Source organism: Nerophis lumbriciformis, linkage group LG37 (assembly GCF_033978685.3).
Source record: "Nerophis lumbriciformis linkage group LG37, RoL_Nlum_v2.1, whole genome shotgun sequence".
Classification (NCBI taxonomy): domain Eukaryota; kingdom Metazoa; phylum Chordata; class Actinopteri; order Syngnathiformes; family Syngnathidae; genus Nerophis; species Nerophis lumbriciformis.
In genome coordinates, this window is record NC_084584.2 from 7311921 (window position 1) to 7333482 (window position 21562).

Here is a 21562-nt window from a genome sequence, read left to right on the forward strand (position 1 = left end):
ACACACCCACTAATAGTGCACACTACTTTACACACGCTGTTTGGGTCTTAATAGATCACCTGTGACACACCCACTAATAGTGCACACTACTTTACACACGCTGCTTAGTAGATCACCTGTGACACACCCACTAATAGTGCACACTACTTTACACACGCTGCTTAGTAGACCACCTGTGACACACCCACTAATAGTGCACACTACTTTACACATGCTGTTTGGGTCTTAGTAGATCACCTGTGACACACCCACTAATAGTGCACACTACTTTACACACGCTGCTTAGTAGACCACCTGTGACACACCCACTAATAGTGCACACTACTTTACACACGCTGTTTGGGTCTTACTAGATCATCTGTGACACACCCACTAATAGTGCACACTACTTTACACACACTGTTTGGGTCTTAGTAGACCACCTGTGACACACCCACTAATAGTGCACACTACTTTACACACGCTGTTTGGGTCTTAGTAGACCACCTGTGACACACCCACTAATAGTGCACACTACTTTACACACGCTTTTGGGTCTTAGTAGATCACCTGTGACACACCCACTAATAGTGCACACTACTTTACACACGCTGTTTGGGTCTTAGTAGATCATCTGTGACACACCCACTAATAGTGCACACTACTTTACACACACTGTTTGGGTCTTAGTAGACCACCTGTGACACACCCACTAATAGTGCACACTACTTTACACACGCTGCTTAGTAGATCACCTGTGACACACCCACTAATAGTGCAAACTACTTTACACACGCTGTTTGGGTCTTAGTAGACCACCTGTGACACACCCACTAACAGTGCACACTACTTTGCACACGCTGCTTAGTAGATCACCTGTGACACACCCACTAATAGTGCACACTACTTTACACACGCTGTTTGGGTCTTAATAGATCACCTGTGACACACCCACTAATAGTGCACACTACTTTACACATGCTGTTTGGGTCTTAGTAGACCACCTGTGACACACCCACTAATAGTGCACACTACTTTACACACGCTTTTGGGTCTTAGTAGATCACCTGTGACACACCCACTAATAGTGCACACTACTTTACACATGCTGTTTGGGTCTTAGTAGATCATCTGTGACACACCCACTAATAGTGCACACTACTTTACACACACTGTTTGGGTCTTAGTAGACCACCTGTGACACACCCACTAATAGTGCACACTACTTTACACACGCTGTTTGGGTCTTAATAGATCACCTGTGACACACCCACTAATAGTGCACACTACTTTACACACGCTGCTTAGTAGATCACCTGTGACACACCCACTAATAGTGCACACTACTTTACACACGCTGCTTAGTAGACCACCTGTGACACACCCACTAATAGTGCACACTACTTTACACACGCTGTTTGGGTCTTAGTAGATCACCTGTGACACACCCACTAATAGTGCACACTACTTTACACACGCTGCTTAGTAGACCACCTGTGACACACCCACTAATAGTGCACACTACTTTACACACGCTGTTTGGGTCTTACTAGATCATCTGTGACACACCCACTAATAGTGCACACTACTTTACACACACTGTTTGGGTCTTAGTAGACCACCTGTGACACACCCACTAATAGTGCACACTACTTTACACACGCTTTTGGGTCTTAGTAGATCACCTGTGACACACCCACTAATAGTGCACACTACTTTACACATGCTGTTTGGGTCTTAGTAGACCACCTGTGACACACCCACTAATAGTGCACACTACTTTACACACGCTGTTTGGGTCTTAGTAGATCACCTGTGACACACCCACTAATAGTGCACACTACTTTACACACGCTGTTTGGGTCTTAATAGATCACCTGTGACACACCCACTAATAGTGCACACTACTTTACACACGCTGCTTAGTAGACCACCTGTGACACACCCACTAATAGTGCACACTACTTTACACACGCTGTTTGGGTCTTAGTAGACCACCTGTGATAAACCCACTAATAGTGCACACTACTTTACACACGCTGCTTAGTAGATCATCTGTGACACACCCACTAATAGTGCACACTACTTTACACACGCTGCTTAGTAGATCACCTGTGACACACCCACTAATAGTGCACACTACTTTACACACGCTGTTTGGGTCTTAGTAGACCACCTGTGACACACCCACTAATAGTGCACACTACTTTACACACGCTGCTTAGTAGATCACCTGTGACACACCCACTAATAGTGCAAACTACTTTACACACGCTGTTTGGGTCTTAGTAGACCACCTGTGACACACCCACTAATAGTGCACACTACTTTACACACGCTGCTTAGTAGATCACCTGTGACACACCCACTAATAGTGCAAACTACTTTACACACGCTGTTTGGGTCTTAGTAGACCACCTGTGACACACCCACTAATAGTGCACACTACTTTACACACGCTGTTTGGGTCTTAGTAGACCACCTGTGACACACCCACTAATAGTGCACACTACTTTACACACGCTGTTTAGTAGATCACCTGTGACACACCCACTAATAGTGCACACTACTTTACACATGCTGCTTAGTAGACCACCTGTGACACACCCACTAATAGTGCACACTACTTTACACACGCTGTTTAGTAGACCACCTGTGACACACCCACTAATAGTGCAAACTACTTTACACACGCTGTTTGGGTCTTAGTAGACCACCTGTGACACACCCACTAATAGTGCACACTACTTTACACACGCTGTTTGGGTCTTAGTAGATCACCTGTGACACACCCACTAATAGTGCACACTACTTTACACACGCTGTTTGGGTCTTAGTAGATCACCTGTGACACACCCACTAATAGTGCACACTACTTTACACACGCTGTTTGGGTCTTAGTAGATCACCTGTGACACACCCACTAATAGTGCACACTACTTTACACACGCTGCTTAGTAGATCACCTGTGACACACCCACTAATAGTGCACACTACTTTACACACGCTGTTTGGGTCTTAGTAGATCACCTGTGACACACCCACTAATAGTGCACACTACTTTACACACGCTGTTTGGGTCTTAGTATATCACCTGTGACACACCCACTAATAGTGCGCACTACTTTACACACGCTGTTTGGGTCTTAGTAGATCACCTGTGACACACCCACTAATAGTGCACACTACTTTACACACGCTGTTTGGGTCTTAGTAGATCACCTGTGACACACCCACTAATAGTGCACACTACTTTACACACGCTGCTTAGTAGACCACCTGTGACACACCCACTAATAGTGCACACTACTTTACACACGCTGTTTGGGTCTTACTAGATCATCTGTGACACACCCACTAATAGTGCACACTACTTTACACACACTGTTTGGGTCTTAGTAGACCACCTGTGACACACCCACTAATAGTGCACACTACTTTACACACGCTTTTGGGTCTTAGTAGATCACCTGTGACACACCCACTAATAGTGCACACTACTTTACACATGCTGTTTGGGTCTTAGTAGACCACCTGTGACACACCCACTAATAGTGCACACTACTTTACACACGCTGTTTGGGTCTTAGTAGATCACCTGTGACACACCCACTAATAGTGCACACTACTTTACACACGCTGTTTGGGTCTTAATAGATCACCTGTGACACACCCACTAATAGTGCACACTACTTTACACACGCTGCTTAGTAGACCACCTGTGACACACCCACTAATAGTGCACACTACTTTACACACGCTGTTTGGGTCTTAGTAGACCACCTGTGATAAACCCACTAATAGTGCACACTACTTTACACACGCTGCTTAGTAGATCATCTGTGACACACCCACTAATAGTGCACACTACTTTACACACGCTGCTTAGTAGATCACCTGTGACACACCCACTAATAGTGCACACTACTTTACACACGCTGTTTGGGTCTTAGTAGACCACCTGTGACACACCCACTAATAGTGCACACTACTTTACACACGCTGCTTAGTAGATCACCTGTGACACACCCACTAATAGTGCAAACTACTTTACACACGCTGTTTGGGTCTTAGTAGACCACCTGTAACACACCCACTAATAGTGCACACTACTTTACACACGCTGCTTAGTAGATCACCTGTGACACACCCACTAATAGTGCAAACTACTTTACACACGCTGTTTGGGTCTTAGTAGACCACCTGTGACACACCCACTAATAGTGCACACTACTTTACACACGCTGTTTGGGTCTTAGTAGACCACCTGTGACACACCCACTAATAGTGCACACTACTTTACACACGCTGTTTAGTAGATCACCTGTGACACACCCACTAATAGTGCACACTACTTTACACATGCTGCTTAGTAGACCACCTGTGACACACCCACTAATAGTGCACACTACTTTACACACGCTGTTTAGTAGACCACCTGTGACACACCCACTAATAGTGCAAACTACTTTACACACGCTGTTTGGGTCTTAGTAGACCACCTGTGACACACCCACTAATAGTGCACACTACTTTACACACGCTGTTTGGGTCTTAGTAGATCACCTGTGACACACCCACTAATAGTGCACACTACTTTACACACGCTGTTTGGGTCTTAGTAGATCACCTGTGACACACCCACTAATAGTGCACACTACTTTACACACGCTGTTTGGGTCTTAGTAGATCACCTGTGACACACCCACTAATAGTGCACACTACTTTACACACGCTGCTTAGTAGATCACCTGTGACACACCCACTAATAGTGCACACTACTTTACACACGCTGTTTGGGTCTTAGTAGATCACCTGTGACACACCCACTAATAGTGCACACTACTTTACACACGCTGTTTGGGTCTTAGTAGATCACCTGTGACACACCCACTAATAGTGCAAACTACTTTACACACGCTGTTTGGGTCTTAGTATATCACCTGTGACACACCCACTAATAGTGCGCACTACTTTACACACGCTGTTTGGGTCTTAGTAGATCACCTGTGACACACCCACTAATAGTGCACACTACTTTACACACGCTGTTTGGGTCTTAGTAGATCACCTGTGACACACCCACTAATAGTGCACACTACTTTACACACACTGTTTGGTAGATCAGGCCCCAGGTGACAAGACTTAACCGAGTGCGTGGTTGTTTTACATGGTGTAGTCAGGCGTGCAAACATCTGCCCTCGGACTTCATACTCACCCCTGATCGCTCGCAGTAGATCTTGATCCCGCTGAAGGAGACGGTCAAGAAGACTCTCTGCTTGTGCTCGCCTTTGGAACGTGCGGACGACGCCATACCCTGCAGGAGAGCAAGATGTGAGAAGATGACAGCCTTCCTTTACCCTCGGCCCGCACTTTGGACACGGGGTATGTAGCCCACTGTCTTTTTACCGCATTCCACACGGGGACGTAAACCCTGGTCGCGCGTATGAGAGAGCAGGGTGCTAACCACTGGGCTGACCAGCACGACTCGTGCATGAGGTTTACCAACCTACACCTGTTTCACACACACCTGGAAGTATGTGACTCCTCCTATTGGTTCTAAACTGTGACTGATCTGAGAGAAACCACACCCTTGCTCTTGTCCACATGTGACTGAAGTGAGTGAGGTTTACCAACCTACACCTGTTAAACACACCTGGAAGCACATGACTCCTCCTATTGGTTCTAGACTGTGACTGATCTGAGAGAAACCACACCCTTGCTCTTGTCCACATGTGACTGAAGTGAGTGAGGTTTACCAACCTACACCTGTTAAACACACCTGGAAGCACATGACTCCTCCTATTGGTTCTAGACTGTGACTGATCTGAGAGAAACCACACCCTTGCTCTTGTCCACATGTGACTGACGTGAGTGAGGTTTACCAACCTACACCTGTTAAACACACGTGGAAGCATGTGACTCCTCCTATTGGTTCTAAACTGTGACTGATCTGAGAGAAACCACACCCTTGCTCTTGTCCACATGTGATTGAAGTGAGTGAGGTTTACCAACCTACACCTGTTTCACACACACTGGAAGTATGTGAGTTCTCCTATTGGTTCTAAACTGTGACTGATCTGAGAGAAACCACACCCTTGCTCTTGTCCACATGTGACTGAAGTGAGTGAGGTTTACCAACCTACACCTGTTAAACACACCTGGAAGCATGTGACTCCTCCTATTGGTTCTAAACTGTGACTGATCTGAGAGAAACCACACCCTTGCTCTTGTCCACATGTGACTGAAGTGAGTGAGGTTTACCAACCTACACCTGTTAAACACACCTGGAAGCATGTGACTCCTCCTATTGGTTCTAAACTGTGACTGATCTGAGAGAAACCACACCCTTGCTCTTGTCCACATGTGACTGAAGTGAGAGAGGTTTACGAACCTACACCTGTTTCACACACACTGGAAGTATGTGAGTTCTCCTATTGGTTCTAAACTGTGACTGATCTGAGAGAAACCACACCCTTGCTCTTGTCCACATGTGACTGAAGTGAGTGAGGTTTACGAACCTACACCTGTTTCACACACACTGGAAGTATGTGAGTTCTCCTATTGGTTCTAAACTGTGACTGATCTGAGAGAAACCACACCCTTGCGCTTGTCCACATGTGACTGAAGTGAGTGAGGTTTACGAACCTACACCAGTTTCACACACACCTGGAAGTATGTGACTCCTCCTATTGGTTCTACACTGTGACTGATCTGAGAGAAACCACACCCTTGCTCTTGTCCACATGTGACTGAAGTGAGTGAGGTTTACGAACCTACACCTGTTTCACACACACCTGGAAGTATGTGACTCCTCCTATTGGTTCTAAACTGTGACTGATCTGAGAGAAACCACACCCTTGCGCTTGTCCACATGTGACTGAGGTGAGTGAGGTTTACCAACCTACACCTGTTAAACACACGTGGAAGCATGTGACTCCTCCTATTGGTTCTAAACTGTGACTGATCTGAGAGAAACCACACCCTTGCTCTTGTCCACATGTGACTGAAGTGAGTGAGGTTTACCAACCTACACCTGTTAAACACACCTGGAAGCACATGACTCCTCCTATTAGTTCTAGACTGTGACTGATCTGAGAGAAACCACACCCTTGCTCTTGTCCACATGTGACTGAAGTGACCTGTTTCACACACACCTGGAAGTATGTGAGTTCTCCTATTGGTTCTAAACTGTGACTGATCTGAGAGAAACCACACCCTTGCTCTTGTCCACATGTGACTGAAGTGAGTGAGGTTTACCAACCTACACCTGTTAAACACACGTGGAAGCATGTGACTCCTCCTATTGGTTCTAAACTGTGACTGATCTGAGAGAAACCACACCCTTGCTCTTGTCCACATGTGACTGAAGTGAGTGAGGTTTACGAACCTACACCTGTTTCACACACACCTGGAAGTATGTGACTCCTCCTATTGGTTCTAAACTGTGACTGATCTGAGAGAAACCACACCCTTGCGCTTGTCCACATGTGACTGAAGTGACCTGTTTCACACACACCTGGAAGTATGTGAGTTCTCCTATTGGTTCTAAACTGTGACTGATCTGAGAGAAACCACACCCTTGCTCTTGTCCACATGTGACTGAAGTGAGTGAGGTTTACCAATCTACACCTGTTGCACACACGTGGAAGTATGTGAGTTCTCCTATTGGTTCTAAACTGTGACTGATCTGAGAGAAACCACACCCTTGCGCTTGTCCACATGTGACTGAAGTGAGTGAGGTTTACCAACCTACACCTGGTACACATACCTGGAAGTACGTGAGTTCTCCTATTGGTTCTAAACTGTGACTGATCTGAGAGAAACCACACCCTTGCTCTTGTCCACATGTGATTGAAGTGAGTGAGGTTTACCAACCTACACCTGTTTCACACACACTGGAAGTACGTGAGTTCTCCTATTGGTTCTAAACTGTGACTGATCTGAGAGAAACCACACCCTTGCTCTTGTCCACATGTAACTGAGGTGAGTGAGGTTTACTAACGTACACCTGGCACACATACCTGGAAGTACGTGAGTCCTCCTATTGGTTCTAAACTGTGACTGATCTGAGAGAAACCACACACTTGTCCACATGTGACTGAGACGAGTGAGTCAGCACCTTCAGCTTCATCATGGAGTCCTGACACAGCTTGTCCCCGCGTGCCGCCGTCACCTCGTCTATCCCGATCAGCTTGGCCTTGTAGCGCACTCCGTCTCCACGGAAACGCTTAATAAGCCCCGCCTCGCTGCGGTCCTGACCTGCGGCGGGAAGACAAGGAGGGGAAGGGGAGGGCAGGATGCATGAGTCGGACGATCTGACATAAATATTTAGAGCGCCGGATGTAGAGTGAATCATAAATTAGCGACGAGTGAAGACATGGAGCTGGACAAAAAGAGACGAGGCAACATGTAATATATACATGATGTAAGTATATATGTCATGTAGTAACATTCATAATAACATGTAATATATACATGATGTAAGTATATATGTCATGTAGTAACATTCATAATAACATGTAATATATACATGATGTAAGTATATATGTCATGTAGTAACATTCATAATAATATGTAATATATACATGATGTAAGTATATATGTCATGTAGTAACATTCATAATAACATGTAATATATACATGATGTAAGTATATATGTCATGTAGTAACATTCATAATAACATGTAATATATACATGATGTAAGTATATATGTCATGTAGTAACATTCATAATAATATGTAATATATACATGATGTAAGTATATATGTCATGTAGTAACATTCATAATAACATGTAATATATACATGATGTAAGTATATATGTCATGTAGTAACATTCATAATAACATGTAATATATACATGATGTAAGTATATATGTAGTATCTAGTAACATTCATAATAACATGTCATATATACATGATGTAAGTATATATGTCATGTAGCAACATTTATAATAACATGTAATATATACATGATGTAATTATATATGTCAAGTAGTAACATTCATAATAACATGTAATATATACATGATGTAAGTATATATGTCATGTAGTAACATTCATAATAACATGTAATATATACATGATGTAAGTATATATGTAGTATCTAGTACCATTCATAATAACATGTAATATATACATGATGTAAGTATATATGTCATGTAGTAACATTCATAATAACATGTAATATATACATGATGTAATTATATATGTCAAGTAGTAACATTCATAATAACATGTAATATATACATGATGTAAGTATATATGTAGTATCTAGTACCATTCATAATAACATGTAATATATACATGATGTAAGTATATATGTCATGTAGTAACATTCATAATAACATGTAATATATACATGATGTAAGTATATATGTAGCATCTAGTACCATTCATAATAACATGTAATATATACATGATGTAAGTATATATGTCATGTAGTAACATTCATAATAACATCTAATATACACATGATGTAAGTATATAATAAGCGCCAAGACCCTAATAAGCGCCAAGACCCCAATAAGCGCCAAAACCCCAATAAGTGCCAAAACCCCAATAAGTACCAAGACCCCAATAAGTGCCCAGACCCTAATAAGTGCAAAGTCCCCAATAAGTGCCAAGACCCCAATAAGCACCAAAACCCCATTTGGTGCCAAGACCCCAATAAGTGCCAAACCCCCAATATGCACCAAGACCCCAATAAGTGCCAAGTCCCTAATAAGTGCCAAGACCCCAATAAGCACCAAAACCCCATTTGGTGCCAAGACCCCAATAAGTGCCAAGACCCCAATATGCGCCAAGACTCCATTAAGCGCCAAGACCCCAATAAGTGCCAAGACCCCAATAAGCACCAAGACCCCAATAAGCACAAAGACCCCAATAAGTGCCAAGACCCTAATAAGTGCAAAGTCCCCAATAAGTGCCAAGACCCCAATAAGCACCAAAACCCCATTTGGTGCCAAGACCCCAATAAGTGCCAAACCCCCAATATGCACCAAGACCCCAATAAGTGCCAAGTCCCTAATAAGTGCCAAGACCCCAATAAGCACCAAAACCCCATTTGGTGCCAAGACCCCAATAAGTGCCAAAACCCCAATAAGCGCCAAGACCCCAATAAGCGCCAAGACCCCAATAAGCTCCAAGACCCCAATTAGTGTCAAGATCCCAATAAGCGCCAAGACTCCATTAAGCGCCAAAACCCCAATAAGCACCAAGACCCCATTAAGCGCCAAGACCCCAATAAGCGCCAAGACCCCAATAAGTGCCAAGACCACAATAAGTGCCAAGACCCCAATAAGCACCAAAACCCCAATAAGCACCAAGACCCCAATAAGCGCCAAGACCCCAATAAGTGCCAAGACCACAATAAGTGCCAAGACCCCAATAAGCGCCAAAACCCCAATAAGCACCAAGACCCCAATAAGTGCCAAGACCCCAATAAGCACCAAAACCCCAATAAGCACCAAGACCCCAATAAGCGCCAAGACCCCAATAAGTGCCAAGACCCCAATAAGCACCAAAACCCCAATAAGCACCAAAACCCCAATAAGCACCAAGACCCCAATAAGCGCCAAGACCCCAATAAGTGCCAAGACCACAATAAGTGCCAAGACCCCAATAACCACCAAAACCCCAATAAGCACCAAGACCCCAATAAGTGCCAAGACCCCAATAAGTGCCAAGACCACAATAAGTACCAAGACCCCAATAAGTGCCAAGACCCCAATAAGCACCAAGACCCCAATAAGCACAAAGACCCCAATAAGTGCCAAGACCCTAATAAGTGCAAAGTCCCTAATAAGTGCCAAGACCCCAATAAGCACCAAAACCCCATTTGGTGCCAAGACCCCAATAAGTGCCAAAACCCCAATAAGCACCAATACCCCAATAAGTGCCAAGTCCCCAATAAGTGCCAAGACCCCAATAAGCACCAAACCCCCATTTGGTGCCAAAACCCCAATAAGTGCCAAAACCCCAATAAGCACCAAGACTCCATTAAGCGCCAAGACCCCAATAAGCGCCAAGACCCCAATAAGTGCCAAGACCACAATAAGCACCAAGACCCCAATAAGCGCCAAAACCCCAATAAGCACCAAGACCCCAATAAGCGCCAAGACCCCAATAAGTGCCAAGACCACAATAAGTGCCAAGACCCCAATAAGCGCCAAAACCCCAATAAGCGCCAAGACCCCAATAAGTGCCAAGACCCCAATAAGCACCAAAACCCCAATAAGCACCAAGACCCCAATAAGCGCCAAGACCCCAATAAGTGCCAAGACCCCAATAAGCACCAAAACCCCAATAAGCACCAAAACCCCAATAAGCACCAAGACCCCAATAAGCGCCAAGACCCCAATAAGTGCCAAGACCACAATAAGTGCCAAGACCCCAATAAGCACCAAAACCCCAATAAGCACCAAGACCCCAATAAGCGCCAAGACCCCAATAAGTGCCAAGACCACAATAAGTGCCAAGACCCCAATAAGCGCCAAAACCCCAATAAGCGCGAAGACCCCAATCAGCGCCAAGACCTGGACTCAGACGTGGTGTCATTTGGTCTGGGTTTCTGGGTCTGGACTCAGACGTGGTCTGGGTTGTGTGTGGGAATGAAGTGGTGAAGAGAAAGAAGACCGAGGACAGGGTCCAGATGGCAGCAGATGGTCCCTCCAGGACTTGGCCACTGCTAACTTTCTGTCAGGGCATGGATTAACCTTTGACCCCTTCTGAGCTTGTCGCCATGACAACGTCCCCTCCAGCTACTTCTAATTGTGTCTCTTCTTCATGTTGTCTTCTAGACCAGGTCTAGACCAGGTCTTAGGTCCTCTAGACCTCAGACAGCCAAGTCCAGGTCTGATCCACCACCTTCTTTTATTTGGCCCTGAGAACTTGGAAATATAAGAGTCAATAGTACTTTATCTTTGATGTACTTTCTTACTTAATAGTACTTCATCTTTGATGTTTTTACTTACTTAATAGTACTTTATCTTTGATGTACTTTCTGACTTAATAGTACTTTATCTTTGATGTTTTTACTTACTTAATAGTACTTTATCCTTGATGTACTTTCTTACTTAATAGTACTTTATCTTTGATGTACTTTCTGACTTAATAGTACTTTATCCTTGATGTACTTTCTTACTTAACAGTACTTTATCCTTGATGTACTTTCTTACTTAATAGTACTTTAGCTTTGATGTACTTTCTTACTTAATTGTACTTTATCCTTGATGTACTTTCTTACTTAATAGTACGTTATCTTTGATGTACTTTCTTACTTAATAATACTTTATCCTTGATGTACTTTCTTACTTAATAGTACTTTATCCTTGATGTACTTTCTTACTTAATAGTACTTTATCTTTGATGTACTTTCTTACTTAATAGTACTTTATCTTTGATGTACTTTCTTACTTAATAGTACTTTATCCTTGATGTACTTTCTTACTTAATAGTACTTTATCCTTGATGTACTTTCTTACTAAATAGTACTTTATCTTTGATGTACTTTCTTACTTAATAGTACTTTATCCTTGATGTACTTTCTTACTTAATAGTACTTTATCCTTGATGTACTTTCTTACTTAATAGTACTTTATCCTTGATGTACTTTCTTACTTAATAGTACTTTATCCTTGATGTACTTTCTTACTTAATAGTACTTTATCCTTGATGTACTACTAAGAAACACCGTGCATTAATGATGGAGAGGGAAGTGCATGGTGAAGAGGGGAGTACATGATGGAGAGGGGAGTGCATGATGAAGAGGGGAGTACATGATGGAGAGGGGAGTGCATGATGGAGAGGGGAGTGTATGATGAAGAGGGGAGTGCATGATGGAGAGGGGAGTGTATGATGAAGAGGGGAGTGCATGATGGAGAGGGGAGTGCATGATGGAGAGGGGAGTACATGATGAAGAGGGGAGTGCATGATGAAGAGTGCATGATGGAGAGGGGAGTGCATGATGGAGAGGGGAGTGCATGATGGAGAGGGGAGTACATGATGAAGAGGGGAGTGCATGATGAAGAGTGCATGATGGAGAGGGGAGTGCATGATGGAGACGGGAGTGCATGATGAAGAGTGCATGATGGAGAGGGGCGTGCATGATGGAGAGGGGAGTGCATGGTGAAGAGTGCATGATGGAGAGGGGAGTGCATGATGAAGAGTGCATGATGGAGAGGGGAGTGCATGATGGAGAGGGGAGTACATGATGGAGAGGGGAGTACATGATGAAGAGGGGAGTGCATGGTGAAGAGTGCATGATGGAGAGGTGAGTGCATGATGAAGAGTGCATGATGGAGAGGGGAGTGCATGATGGAGAGGGGAGTACATGATGGAGAGGGGAGTGCATGATGGAGAGGGGAGTGCATGGTGAAGAGTGCATGATGGAGAGGGGAGTGCATGATGAAGAGTGCATGATGGAGAGGGGAGTGCATGATGGAGAGGGGAGTGCATGATGGAGAGGGGAGTGCATGATGAAGAGTGCATGATGGAGAGGGGAGTGCATGATGGAGAGGGGAGTGCATGATGAAGAGGGGAGTGCATGATGGAGAGGAGAGTGCATGATGGAGAGGGGAGTACATGATGGAGAGGGGAGTGCATGATGGAGAGGAGAGTACATGATGGAGAGGGGAGTACATGATGGAGAGGGGAGTGCATGATGGAGAGGGGAGTGCATGATGGAGAGGGGAGTGCATGATGGAGAGGGGAGTGCATGATGGAGAGGGGAGTGCATGATGAAGAGGGGAGTGCATGATGAAGAGGGGAGTGCATGATGGAGAGGGGAGTGTATGATGAAGAGGGGAGTGCATGATGGAGAGGGGAGTGCATGATGGAGAGGGGAGTACATGATGGAGAGGGGAGTGCATGATGAAGAGTGCATGATGGAGAGGGGAGTGCATGATGGAGAGGGGAGTACATGATGGAGAGGGGAGTGCATGATGGAGAGGGGAGAGCATTATGGAGAGGGGAGTACATGATGGAGAGGGGAGTGTATGATGAAGAGGGGAGTGCATGATGGAGAGGGGAGTGCATGATGGAGAGGGGAGTACATGATGGAGAGGAGAGTGCATGATGAAGAGTGCATGATGGAGAGGGGAGTGCATGATGGAGAGGGGAGTACATGATGGAGAGGGGAGTGCATGATGGAGAGGAGAGTACATGATGGAGAGGGGAGTACATGATGGAGAGGGGAGTGCATGATGGAGAGGAGAGTACATGATGGAGAGGGGAGTACATGATGGAGAGGGGAGTGCATGATGGAGAGGGGAGTGCATGATGGAGAGGAGAGTACATGATGGAGAGGGGAGTGCATGATGGAGAGGGGAGTGCATGATGAAAAGGAGTAGAGCGAGGCTGAAGTGAAGAATGAGAGCGACTCCTCTTGTTGCTCACTTCCTCATCAATCCCACTCTTTGCACCTTCCCCCTCCCCCACAGGACTGTGGGCGTGGTCCTGTTACGTCACTCATGGCGTGCATGGAAGCGACAGGACAGGACGTCCCTGACACCTCCATCACCCCGAGGCCACACGGGATAACTCTGCCACATCTGGATCCCTGCCAGCACATTCCATGACGCAGTGAAGTGAGAAGGCATCTCTTCCATGTGTGCCCGGGAGAGGAAGGTAAGAAGTGTCACCTTCACTCTCCATCTTTGTGGAGGAAAGATTGCTATTCCCTTTCCAAACACTCCATTCATCACTTCCTGGGAACTCTTCCTACTATTTCATGACGGTGCCTTTTTCATGCAGCCTTCTATTTCCACACCACACCACACCACACCACACCACACCATACCAAGTGTGTTCAGGTCAGCCAACACATGCAGAATAAGAACATCTGCTCTCTGTGCTGTGCCACGTGCTACATGTTGGACAGGGGAGAGGACACAGTCCAAGTGGAGGCACATAAATAATCCTGAATAGACGCGACTGGAAGATGGTCTCTAAAACTAACCTTTACCTGAAACACGAAACGTGACACATTGCACTGAATATCTTCAAATGTGTTTTGTGGCAATTCCAACGTTGACCACCACGTCAGTTGGTGTGTAGAGCGGCGCTTTCCACCATTTTCAGCAGACTGCATTCCAAAATATAGAAACCTCCCCTCTTCCTCTCACTCGAGATCCACCCAGGAATGGTTCCATGTGAACCGCTTTCCCTCTTCCACCATCATGTGGACCACAAGGAAGTCAACAAAAAATCTGAATATGACCCCTTTTAGTGCTTTTTCAATATGAGTCCAAAGAAAGCGATGGACAAGCGACGTGTGCTTTGAAGTGGTCAGGAAGTATCTACAGCGTTGTCAACACTGTCTTCCTCCGCCCTTCCGCTGGACGTAAAGAAGGCTAACCGCCAAGGTAGTTTTACTTTTGATTCTTAATCATCGTCGCGATCTGGCTGTTAAAAGTGTTGCGAGCGCACCACAGGACTAGTGACAGCGTGTGTGCGTGTCGGCAGGGCGGCTGGAAAGGAGGACGGTTTAGCTAGCTGTCGTTGTTTTGGCTTTGTTACTAAATAGAAAGTTGATCTGACGTTGGATGGATCGAAAGCTGAATACTTGTTGAAAATGAGCAATACAAGAACATTTTTATTCTGTTTAGTTAAACAGGAACTACTTTTAAGAAAAAAATATTAATTTTATTTTGGTCATTTTGTTAGTCTGCACAAAAATGTGGCTATTCAACTACCGGTATTTGTTTCCCAGATATCTGTATGATACCAAATGCTGTTGAAGTTCTGATTGGAGTCAAATTGTCATGACCTGTCACTCTCAGGTCATGACCTGTCACTCTCAGGTCATGACCTGTCACCCTCAGGTCATGACCTGTCACTCTCAGGTCATGACCTGTCACCCCCAGGTCATGACCTGTCACCCCCAGGTCATGACCTGTCACCCCCAGGTCATGACCTGTCACCCCCAGGTCATGTCTCGTTTCCCATTTGTTAGGGTTTTCCTGGGTTTGAGGTTCCAGTTCTGCTCCTATTCACCCTTCGTTGTTGAAGGTCTGATTGTTTTCACCTGCCTCTGATTGCTCACCTGCTCCTGATCACTAATCAGAGGGCTGTAAACGTGGGACCGTTCTATCGTCTGGTTGGTGGTGTTTTCCAGAATGCAGGAGGAGGCGGCAGAAGCAGCGAGCAGGTAAGAATTGTTATTCCAAGTGCAGAAGAAACTCAATGCTTAGTCAGCATAGCGTGGTTCTCAGGCTATGGTATGTGTACTACGAGTGGTACGCAGGCTCCATCTAGTGGCACGCCAAAGAATCAATCAAATATTCAAACTGCGTGTAATGTTAGAGTGGACAAACATTTTTAAATATACTTGTATACAAGTGTTTTTTGATGTGGTACTTGGTAGTGATGGGTTGATGAGGCGTCATGAAGCGTTTCGACACATTGCAAAACTGTATTGATACTGTGTCGATACTGTGTCACTAAATACTGACATCTGCTGGACATTAAAAATCCCTACAGGCAACCTATGGACCGACTCAACTGACACTGATTTCATGCCCTAGTACAGGGGTCACCAACCTTTTTGAAACCAAAAACTACTTCTTGGGTACTGATTAATGCGAAGGGCTACCAGTTTGATACACACTTAAATAAATAAATATATTGTCATTTGTAAGTTACACGTAAGTGTGATTTAAACAAGAATAGCTAAATAAATAAATGTATATATATATATAAAAAAATGGGTATTTGTCTGTCATTCCGTCGTACATTTTTTTTTTCCTTTTACGGAAGGTTTTTTGTAGAGAATAAATGATGAAAAAAACACTTAATTGAACGGTTTAAAAGAGGAGAAAACATGAAAAAAATTAAAATAAAATTTTGAAACATAGTTTATCTTCAATTTCGACTTTTTAAAATTCAAAATTCAACCGACAAAAAGGAGAAAAACTAGCTAATTTGAATCTTTTTGAAAAAAATTTAAAAATAAATTTATGGAACATCATTGGTAATTTTTCCTGATTAAGATACATTTTAGAATTTTGATGACATGTTTTAAATTGGTTAAAATCCAATCTGCACTTTGTTAGAATATTTAACAAATTGGACCAAGCTATATTTCTAACAAGGACAAATCAGTATTTCTTCTAGATTTTCCAGAACAAAAATGTTAAAAGAAATTCAAAATACTTTGAAATAAGATTTAAATTTGATTCTACAGATTTTCTAGATTTGCCAGAATATTTTTTTTGAATTTTAATCATAGTAAGTTTGAAGAAATATTTCACAAATATTCTTCGTCGAAAAACCAGAAGATAAAATATGTATTATTCTTTACAATAAAAAATAAATAAATTTACTTGAACATTGATTTAAATTGTCAGGAAAGAAGAGGAAGAAATTTAAAAGGTAAAAAGGTATATTTGTTTAAAAATCCTAAAATCATTTTTAAGGTTGTATTTTTTCTGTAAAATTGTATTTCTAAAAGTAATAAGAAGCAAAGTAAAAAGTAAATGAATTTATTTAAACAAGTGAAGACCCATCCATCCATCCATTTTCTACCGCTTATTCCAAGTGAAGACCAAGTCTTTAAAATATTTTCTTGGATTTTCAAATTCTATTTGAGTTTTGTCTCTTTTAGAATTAAAAATGTCGAGCAAAGCGAGACCAGCTTGCTAGTAAATAAATACAATTTAAAAAATAGAGGCAGCTCACTGGTAAGTGCTGCTCTTTGAGCTATTTTTAGAACAGGCCAGCGGGCGACTGATCTGGTCCTTACGGGCTACCTGGTGACCGCGGGCACCGCGTTGGTGACCCCTGCCCTAGTATATACAATAATATAAACCAAGTCATTGTATTTCATTTAGGATTATTTCATATCTTCATTTAAATAAAAATATATTTTTATCTTTTTTAGATACAGTCAATAAATAATGTGATCATGTATCATAACATGGAAATCTAAGAGAACGTGTTGTGGATGATTGTGGACTGGGAATTGTTTTAATTTTATTTTTTTACACATTTTTATAAAAAAAAAAAAAAAAAAAGTTTTTCCGACGTATTACATTTTAGACAATTTCTCTTCTTAGTTATTATTTCTCCGGCTGTAGAAAAGAGCCGCTCACAGGGCACAGAGGAGGCGTCAGTGCGACACAGTTGGCGTATCGGTCACGTGACCAAAACAGCTCATGATCGGTCACGTGACTTTCTAAAAGCGGTACGCGCACCGACACAGGGTTTTGCTCTATGAGCTCGACGCATGCGCCGATGCATCGGTGTTGCCGGACCCATCACTAATCTAGTGGTACGCCAAAGAATCAATCAAATATTCAAACTGCGTGTAATGTTAGAGTGAACAAACATTTTTAAATATATTTGTATACAAGTGTTTTTTGATGTGGTACTTGGTGTGAAAAGTTTGCACTAGACTAAAACTATAGAGAACCTAGCATGAAGCTAACGTAATAAAAGTAAGCAACATAACTGTCGCAAAAGGCAAACGATGGTCCAGCCATTGGTTTAAAGCTCTGTGATTAGTGATGAGGACCAAGTGCTTGAAATGTGGATTAAAACCATCAGTGGTCCTTAAAATGTGTTCATGAGTGTGTGAGGCATATTCAGGTCTTAAACCTAAGGTCTTAACCCTGGAGTCTTAAACCCGGAGTCTGAAACCCGGAGTCTGAAACCCGGAGTCTGAAACCCGGAGTCTGAAACCCGGAGTCTGAAACCCGGAGTCTTAAACCCGGAGTCTTAAACCCGGAGTCTGAAACCCGGAGTCTTAAACCCGGAGTCTGAAACCCGGAGTCTTAAACCCGGAGTCTTAAACCCGGAGTCTGAAACCCGGAGTCTGAAACCCGGAGTCTTAAACCCGGAGTCTTAAACCCGGAGTCTTAAACCCGGAGTCTTAAACCCGGAGTCTGAAACCCGGAGTCTGAAACCCGGAGTCTTAAACCCGGAGTCTGAAACCCGGAGTCTGAAACCCGGAGTCTTAAACCCGGAGTCTTAAACCCGGAGTCTTAAACCCGGAGTCTGAAACCCGGAGTCTGAAACCCGGAGTCTTAAACCCGGAGTCTTAAACCCGGAGTCTGAAACCCGGAGTCTGAAACCCGGAGTCTTAAACCCGGAGTCTTAAACCCGGAGTCTGAAACCCGGAGTCTGAAACCCGTAGTCTGAAACCCGGAGTCTTAAACCCGGAGTCTTAAACCCGGAGTCTGAAACCCGGAGTCTTAAACCCGGAGTCTTAAACCCGGAGTCTGAAACCCGGAGTCTTAACCCCGGAGTCTTAACCCCGGAGTCTTAAACCCGGAGTCTGAAACCCGGAGTCTGAAACCCGGAGTCTTAAACCCGGAGTCTTAAACCCGGAGTCTTAAACCCGGAGTCTGAAACCCAGAGTCTGAAACCCGGAGTCTTAAACCCGGAGTCTGAAACCCGGAGTCTGAAACCCGGAGTCTGAAACCCGGAGTCTTAAACCCGGAGTCTGAAACCCAGAGTGTGAAGCCTGGTCAGGGCTTCTTTGCATGTTTTTAGAATGATGAACGCATTTTGGTGTAAGACTTCCCTACCTTTGATCCTCCTGGACTCCCTCCGCTGGCTGGTTTTGACACCCGGCTGGAGCTCGGCCTCTGCAGACATCCCTCCACTGCTAGAGTCCCAAGTCCGGCTCACAGCAAGTCCACCATGGGTTCGCAGAGGATCTAATCCGAGGTCAAGCGGGGCCCACTCACACACGCCTCCCAGTGGACTTGAAAGTCATGCTACTCCTCCAGGGACGAAGAGCCAGCGTGGATGGAGGTCCCTCTTCACTGGGCCATTGGCGTGTGCGGGCCGGCAAACTACTCATGAAGAGCTCGATGAGCCGCTCAGCCTCCGGAGAGGAGCCTCACATGTGACCTTGTGGAGTCCTTGAAGGTCAGGCGTCACATGGTCCACCTGTGGCTCAGCAATAATTCCCTCCAGGGAGGCAGCAGCATCGATTGCATCAAAGATTGTTCTCCACAGTAGGTGGGTAGTTTCCACAGTAGGTGTGTATTCTCCACAGTAGGTGGGTATTCTCCGCAGAAGGTGGGTATTCTCCACAGTAGGTGGGTATTCTCCGCAGTAGGTGGGTATTCTCCGCAGAAGATGGGTATTCTCCGCAGTAGGTCGGTGTTGTCCACAAAAGGTGAGTATTCTCCGCAGTAGGTGGGTATTCTTCGCAGTAGGTGGGTATTCTCCGCAGTAGGTGGGTGTTGTCCACAAAAGGTGGGTATTCCCCGCAGTAGGTGGGTATTCTGCGGTACGTCAGATGTGCTCCCACTGCCTCTCACCGGCTTGCAACCCTGCAGGGCGATGGAGAGACGGAGGTTAATGTCGGAGATGAAAGAGCCGTGCCCCCGTTCGCTCATTGAACATTTCCCAAATCAACAAAGATGTTCTTAGCGTTTGTGGATCATCAATCCTTAATGAAACTCTGGCTTGGAGGAGAAGACGTGCATTTAGGACACGGCGGCTGCTTTTCTGCCTCAAAAGAACATTTTCATAAGATCAGAGGAGGAGGGAGCAGGGGCGGGCCAAAGACAGGCGGCGGTGGGAATTCTGGCAAGAAACTGGAGCCCCCCCCCCAGGTTGGGCTTTAATGCTAACAATGGCGACGGGCCAAGCTGGCACCGCCGGCATGTGTTGGCATGGCAACGGGCCCTCGCTGGCCTACGTGGTACATCAAACACTGGAAACACTTCATCTGTTGGTTCGGGTCCACAGTGGGACTGATCAAACATGACGTAGAGTGTTAAAAGTGTTTTGTGGCAATTCCAAACTCCACCACAAAGTTGCTATGTAGAGTGGCACTTTCCGTCATTTTCAGCAGACTGCATTGCAAAATGAGGAACACCCCCTTCCTCTCACAGGTGGAGCCATTTGAATCCCTTCACTACTATATAACACTTTTAATCCGAAGCATCATAATGCGTGTCATCCTGGTAATCATGGTGGTCTTGTTTTGGCAAAGCCCACCACATCGGACCATAACCGATCACCGTAAACACACCTTAAGGTGACATACTGTATGAAATCACGGTAAACACACCTTAATGTGACATACACTATGAAATCACTGTAAACACACCTTAAGGTGACATACTGTGAGAAATCATTGTAAACACACCTTAAGGCAGTGGTTCTCAAACTTTTTTTGTCATCCCCCACTTTGGACAAGGGGGAGTTTTCAAGCCCCACCTGCCCCCATCGCCCCAACAGAGCGCTAATGCCAAGCTTTAACATTTTCAAATTTATTGAACATCAAGTTGTATACATTCAAACTCAATAACATAAAATAACATTAAGTTCAATAATAAATAAAATAACTGTGCAGCTGTGGTATAACTTGCATCAAGTTCAATAATAAATAAAATAACTTCCATCAAGTTCAATAATAAATAAAACAAAAGTGTTATAACTTGCATCAAGTTCAATAATAAATCAAAAAAAGTGTTATAACTTGCATCACGTTCAATAATAAATAAAAAAAACTGTTATAACTTGCATCAAGTTCAATAATAAATAAAAAAAACTGTTATAACTTGCATCACGTTCAATAATAAATCAAAAACAGTGTTATAACTTGCATCAAGTTCAA

General features: G+C 44.2%; 1 protein-coding gene across 1 annotated transcript in view; it reads right to left on the bottom strand.

Moving 5' to 3' along the window:
• The window catches only part of c8b (complement component 8, beta polypeptide), a 169679-nt gene that overhangs the window by 91835 nt on the left and 56282 nt on the right, over positions 1 to 21562 (bottom strand). Inside the window, exons 2-4 of the mRNA XM_061930835.2 lie at positions 19512 to 20267; positions 8102 to 8241; positions 5198 to 5296 (exon numbers count right to left, since the gene is read on the bottom strand). Of these exons, the coding sequence (XP_061786819.2) occupies positions 5198 to 5296; positions 8102 to 8241; positions 19512 to 19581 (309 nt within the window). The 5' untranslated portion in view covers positions 19582 to 20267. The remainder of the gene's footprint in view (positions 1 to 5197; positions 5297 to 8101; positions 8242 to 19511; positions 20268 to 21562) is intronic.